We start from the raw sequence: 6,961 nt of genomic DNA on the forward strand, positions 1-6,961 counted from the left end.
GGACTTTCCACTGCACTACTATAATTCTATTTTATTGTATTAAAATAAAGAATTCACAGTGTTATACTGCCAATATGATTAAAAGTCAAGTTATGTGGAAGTGATTTCGAATGTTGACTCGCATGGGTTCAATACATTGACAAGATGACATGACACACTTTCTGTGGTAACATCATACTGTAAAGGGCAACTAGGAGGTGTTCCCGATCTCGAACGGCATGCTGGGAAACTAGACAGTTTGAGGTCCAACTGGTGTTGCTATGCTACATATGCTGTTGTTAGCATCATTGAACTGAAGAAATGCAGGAGAGCTTCAAACGAAACTGTAAGTTGGGGGGTGGACGTAAAATTGAAGCGGAAAGTAAGCAGCTGACTCGGCTACTGAAGGTAGTTGACTGGAAATCCAGTTGGGAAGAAGTCAGCATTAAAATTGGGGCATATTCATGTTAATGTTTTGCTGGACATCTGCTGGACAGGAAAGACAGCACTCACACAGGTCTACGGTGTCAGCTGTCAATGTCCTACCCTTCACATGAACCCTTTTTAAGATTTTGCCACAGAAGCATATGTTATTCGGAGTTGCCATAGGTGTCTTGGTGGCTTCCCTCACTAGTCCCCGTCTTACATTATCACTTAGATTTTGAGAACTGCGGTGGTGTACAGAGCCAAAATTACATAAATTGTCTCTTTGTTCCAATACTTATGGAGCTGAGTGAATTAACAAAACACCTGTTTTAAAATGCTTTTTTCCCCCCTACAGAGGGTGGAAGTGAGACTGAGAGCACTGTAGATTCGGACTTTGGACATGGTGAACTGTTGGCCACAAACAGCCCAGACCCCTTATTCACTTATAGACTAAGGTATGTATGACTGTATGTCAGTGTATGACATCAACAACCAGTATATGGTATGTAATGTACAACCCCAATTCCAGTGAACTTGGGACATTGAGTGAAATGTAAATAAAAACAGAATCCAATGATTTGCAAATCATGTTCAACCTATATTCAATTGAATACACCACAAAGACAAGATATTTAATGTTGAGACTGATATACTTTTTTGTTTTTGTGCAAGTATTTGCTCATTTTGAAATGGATGCCTGCAACACATTGAAAAAAAGCTGGGACAGTAGCTACAAAAGACTGGGAAAGTTGATGAATGCTTAAAGAACACCTCTTTGGAACATTCCACAGCTGAACAGGTTAATTGGAAACAGATAAGTGTCATGATTGGGTATAAAAGGAGCATCCCCAAAAGGCTCAGCCGTTCACAAGCAGAGATGGGGTGAGGATCACCACTTTGTGAACAACTGCCTGAAAAAATAGTCCTTCAGAACTTTCTACACATAAGTGGCAAGGCCAAAAACCAACACTGAATGCCCGTGACCATCAATCACTGAGGCAGCACTGCATTAAAAACCAACATCACTATGTTAAGGATCTTACTGCGTGGGCTCAGAAACACTTCAGAAAACTATTGTCAGTTAACACAGTTCATCACTACAACTACAAGTGCAAGTTAAAACTCTACCATGCAAAGCGAAAGCCATACATCAAGAACATCCAGAAACATCGCCGCCTCCTCTGGGCCCAAGCTCATTTGAAATGGACAGATGCAAAGTGGAAAAGTGTGCTGTGGTCTGATGAGTCCACATTTCAAATTGTTTTGGGAAATCATGGATGTTGTGTCCTCTGGACAAAAGAGGAAAAAGACCAACCAGATTGTTACCAGCGCAAGGTTCAAAATCCAGCATCTGTGATGGTATGGGGGTGTGTTAGTGCCCATGGCATGGGCAACTTACACATCTGTGATGGCGCCATCAATGCTGAAAGCTACATCCAGGTTTTGGAGCAACACATGTTGCTATCCAAGCAACGTCTTTTTCAGGGACGTCCCTGCTTATTTCAGCAAGACAATGCCAAGCCACATTCTGCACTGTTACAACAGCATGGTTTTGTAGTAAATGAGTGCGGGTACTAGACTGGCCTACCTGCAGTCCAGACCTGGGCCCATTGAAAATATGTGGCACATTATGAAGCACCAAATACGACAATGGAGATCCCGGACTGTTGAACAACTGAAGTCGTACATCAAGCAAGAATGGGAAAGAATTCCACCCACAAAGCTTCAACAATTAGTGTCCTCAGTTCCCAAATGCTTATTGAGTGTTGTTAGAAGGAAAGGTGATGTAACACAGTGGTAAACATACCACTGTCCCAGCTTTTTTGAAACATGTTGCAGGCATCCATTTCAAAATGAGCAAATATTTGCACAAAAACAAAAAAGTCTATAAGTTTGAACATTAAATATCTTGTCTTTGTGGTGTATTCAATTGAATATATGTTGAACAGGATTTGCAAATCATTGTATTCTGTTTTTCTTTACATTTTACACAACGTGACAATTTCATTGGAATCGGGGTTGTAGCAAGCCTTTGAACTGTTTTGGGCAGAGAGCAAATTACATGGTTGCAATCAGGTGATCTTTACCGTGAGTTAGTTAAACCGTAACTTCAGAAAAAAGTTAGAAACTAGCTAAAGTTAGCAATCATTCCTTTGGTTTGTGCTGCATACTGGACCACAGATGTACAATAAATCAGCCAGTGTCTTGATGAGCGTGAGACAGACAGATGAGACTGTTGCACTGACAGCAAGAAATGCAATGGTCCACTTTAGGGGTGTCTGAAATCATATTACAAGTTTCTTCCAGGCATGAAGATGGGAATTATATTCTAATAATTAATTACAGTTACAGTTACCGGTAAGGCTATATAAAATGTTGGACCCCAAATTCAATTTTAATTTAATTCAGTTTATTTAGTTTATATAGTGCCAAATCACAACAAAGCTGACTCAAGGCGCTTCAAACAAGTAAAGTCTAAGCTTACCAACCTCTAGAGCGAGCACACAGGTGACAGTGGTAAGGACAAACTCCCTCTAATGATATTGATAAAGAAACCTCAAGCAGACCAGACTCAGAGGGGTGCATTCTACCAAAAAGGTTTACTATACAGAACACAACACAACAACAATTGACGAGAGTCCACGCAGGTGTCCAGTCCACCGGGTGTCATGGAGCGACTTGTTGGATCTGTTCCTACAGCAGAGTCCATCCTGCGTCTGGCACAAAAATCATTCAATCCAGCATGTGGATCCAACTGCAGCTCAGACAGAGAGAAAAAGAAAACAGAATCCGCCCACCAGAAAAACTACACTTAAGGTATTATTTGTCAGCATTAAGCAACAGGAAAGCAGAAGAAATACTAAGGTGATTGCCGCCCACTAGCCCTAAGCTTCACTAACAGACCCAGACTTTAGATAAAGTTGAGGCCGAGACCCGCTCTGTTTACTAATAAAATGAATTTATAAGTGTAGGAAGCATAGTACCATTCTATGTGGTACTACATCACATTTGGGGTACAAAAAAAACAACAGTATTTGAGGTACTTTGTTTAGTGTGTTTGTCTGCTATATGCAAGGTTGGGTAGGATTACTTTGAAAGAATACATATGGATTACATGTATGTATGTACATACATTTGGATTCTTTGTAATCTGATTACTTTTGGATTACATTTCAAAGTAATCCTACCCAACCCTGGCTATATGACATATTTAACTGAAATTTCTGATCCAGACAAATGATTTATAAAGGAAAATCATGAAAATTATCAGGGGTGCCCAAACTTTTGCATACAGCTGTAGAGGATGTAAAAATTTTTGGTGTGAAAATTGCCTCGAATTAACGTTAAGGCGAACTTGCTTTATGGAAACAAAACCCCAGAGTTTCCTTCAACTCCAACCAACTCCAGCCAACTCATTCCGGATTTTCACTGAACCTGCTTTCCAAAACATGCCCCAGGTGTGCCTCCCACCTTTTGTCTTGTTTTAAACTAGTTTATGGCGCATCCGGAAAGTATTCACAGCACTTCACTTTTTCCACATTTTGTTATGTTACAGCCTTATTCCAAAATGGATGAAATTCTTTTTTTTCCCCCTCAAAATTATGTATCTGTATCTGTCACAGGAGTGCTGGTGCTGCAGAGGAGGGTTATGAGAATGATCTGGAACAGCAGCTGGAGGAGGAGCTCAAGTTGGACGAACTGGTGAAGCACAGACAGGAACGAGAGAAGGTGTGCATGGTGAGTGGTAGCCGTCAGAGGTTGGAATTAAGTCAAAGAAGGAAGCAGCATATTGTGTATCGTGAATTATTAATCTGCTTTCTTCTCTGTTCTAATTTTTGTGTTTTTGGCCGTGTCCTTGTTGTGGTGCAGGTAACACTGCAGCCGTGATTTTGTTCGTCTGTGTGATCGGTAAGTATTTCCTATTGGCAACAAACAGTCTTTGACAGACTTTTTCATCGAAATCTACTTCTCTATTAAAACATTAAAAACAAGAGCAATCAGAGATTTCTGACATCTGCCAATTTGATCTGGTTTACCTCCAAAATTCAGTGAAGTCTTCCGTGCCCTCATACTGTATTTATCTGTGGTGCAAATTTGGTGAGAATCTGTGAAGTAGTTTTGATGTAATCCTTCAAAGCGTATATGACGTGAAATGTTGATCCAGAATCCGGATCCGGATCACCTCCAAAATTTAATGGAGAATTCCATGGTCTAATATGTATCTATGTTGGAAATTTTGTCAAAATCCATGCAATAGTTTTGACGTAATCTTGCAAATAGACAGACAGACAAATAAATAAAAGCTGATGATTTTATTATGTCCTTGGTGGATGTAATTAGCAAACATTGTATGTAATTTTTAATGCTAGTGGAAACAGAAACACAAGGGGCGACAGAAGTTTTGAGCCTGACCCAGGAAGGGTAGGGTGTAGTTCTCCATTGTTTTCCTTCTGAGAAAACATTTCTCGAGAATGTGTGAAGTTTTGACTCATTGGATGCAATGTTGAGAAATGTTGGTTTCTCAGAATGGAAAAGATTGAGAACCATGCCCTACTTATTATGGGTCAGGCTCAAAATTTCTCACTCACCCCTCTTATCACAGTACAGTTATCTACCCATCAGTACCCATCGGGAAGGGGTGTCTTATAATTGGGCCAGACACCCCAACCTTACCTTCCCTATTTAAAGACCTGTTATTTGGGGGGAAAAAAAGACTTTTCGAAGACCAAATCTTGTTTTGATAGAAAAATGATGATTAAAATAGCACTGAAAGAAGAAAAACAAACAGGTGCGGTTTCATAAAGCAGTAATAAAGTGGCGCAATAAACCGTGCAAATTGGTCCAATGACGCAAGGTCGACTGTGTACTCACAGGACTTTAAAGGACCGCTGTTTGGTGCCGACTATGGTTGCAGATGTACGACTGGCAAAAGTCAGGACTTTTTATTAACCATTTGTTGAAACAACGATTTCCGTTAAACCAAACTCAAAGAAACAATGTACCTGTTGTGTTCTTCACAGGTGAGCAATATGAGAGAAAAAAAAACCCACTACAGTAGAAGACTCTGGAGGAGACAACAAGTGGGCCGACTGCAAAGAGCACTGAGATATTCCACATGGAATAAACTGCTTAATCCAACCTTAGAACACATTTATGTAAAGATCTATTTTTTAACCAACCACATATTTAAAATAATACTGTGAGCTGATGTAAAGAGATTAACTACTGAACTATTATACCACAGGTGCCATAAAAAACATGATTTGGGAAAACGTTTCTTTATTATTGTTGTTTTTTATGGGTTTTCAAAGAATTGTACCATAGTACAGTACCACTTGGAAACACTCATGTCTTTGAATATGGTGAGCCAAGTTTACGTGTTTTCATCTCATTTAACTTTACAGTTAAAGGTACTGGTTAGAAAATTTGCATTTCTCTTTCTCCATTTTTTTTTTTAATTTTATAAATGTACAACTCTGTCCTGGCACAATGAGATCTTCCCAGTACTGATTTCTACTGATTTCCTACCCATGCTGTTGAGGGATATTTGTATTGGGTCTAGGCTTGTTTTTCGAACAGTCTGGCTGTTGGTCAGAGAAGTTTGTTTTAACTGATATATCAGTGATAATAATGCGCACTGCCTTAGCTGACTGGATGATCTGCGAGTGGCGTTCATCCAACCCGTCAATGCAGCATGTAGCTAGCAACAAAACAGTTGTTTTCACTGTATTAATGAGAGGAAACTCATTTTAAACCTGATCTAAAGTGTTCTGCAAATATCTAAACTGGGTGCATAAAAAATGTCAAATATGAGATATGGATAAAATGGCATGTGGCACCATTTGTACACTAATACATATTGAAATTAACAGTTTAATTTTTCTACCTTTAACCATAATGAGTCAAAAAAGATTCAACTTCCATGTTTTTGTCTTACTTTTTCAAGATTTTCAGAATGAAAACTATGATCTTTCATGTAACAGTTTTTTTTATGTCAAAAAAATTGTTTACTACCTGGGCGTTTGCCACCTATTTCAGAAAGTAAACATTGTACGGTATATAATCTAAACTCATTACATGTAAACTAAAATATTTCACGCCACGCATTCCTAGTGTCAAGCCACTACAGAGCCAGAGACAATGTACGACGCGTCTTACCTGGGCTAAAAAGGTTCAAAGTCCACTTTTCAAATGAAAGTAAAATTTGCATTTTATTTGAAAATCAAGTTCCTAGAGTCTGGAGGAAAAGTGTTGAAGCACAGAACCAAAGTTGTTTGAAGTCCAGTATGCAGTTTCCGCAGTCACTGATGATTTGGGGAGCCGTGTCATCTGCTGGTGTTGATCCAGCATCTTTCAAGCCCAAAGTCAACACAGCCATCAAATAAGAGATTTTAGAGCATTTCATACTTCTACCTGCTTATAAGCTTTATGGAGATGCTGATTTTCTTTTCGAGCAGGACTTGGCACCTGCTCACACTGCCAAAAATATTAGTAACTGGTTTTCTGACCATGGTATTACTGTATGTGATTGGCCAGCCAACTCACCTGACCTGAA

At 39.3% G+C, this 6,961-nt stretch overlaps 1 protein-coding gene across 9 annotated transcripts in view; it reads left to right on the top strand.

The window, feature by feature from the left end:
• The window catches only part of dtna (dystrobrevin, alpha), a 53,243-nt gene extending 47,028 nt beyond the window's left edge, over positions 1–6,215 (top strand). For 8 of the 9 annotated variants that reach the window (XM_034184093.1, XM_034184099.1, XM_034184092.1 and 5 more), the window contains 4 exons: positions 761–860; positions 4,029–4,143; positions 4,276–4,307; positions 5,426–6,215. In XM_034184093.1, the coding sequence (XP_034039984.1) occupies positions 761–860; positions 4,029–4,143; positions 4,276–4,293 (233 nt within the window). In that variant the 3' untranslated portion in view covers positions 4,294–4,307; positions 5,426–6,215. Of the gene's footprint in view, positions 1–760; positions 861–4,028; positions 4,144–4,275; positions 4,315–5,425 lie in introns of all 9 variants that reach the window. The other variant, XM_034184091.1, reaches the window with a different exon arrangement.
• The last annotated feature ends 746 nt before the right edge of the window (positions 6,216–6,961 follow it).

This window comes from Thalassophryne amazonica, chromosome 12, assembly GCF_902500255.1.
Source record: "Thalassophryne amazonica chromosome 12, fThaAma1.1, whole genome shotgun sequence".
Taxonomy (NCBI): Eukaryota; Metazoa; Chordata; class Actinopteri; order Batrachoidiformes; family Batrachoididae; genus Thalassophryne; species Thalassophryne amazonica.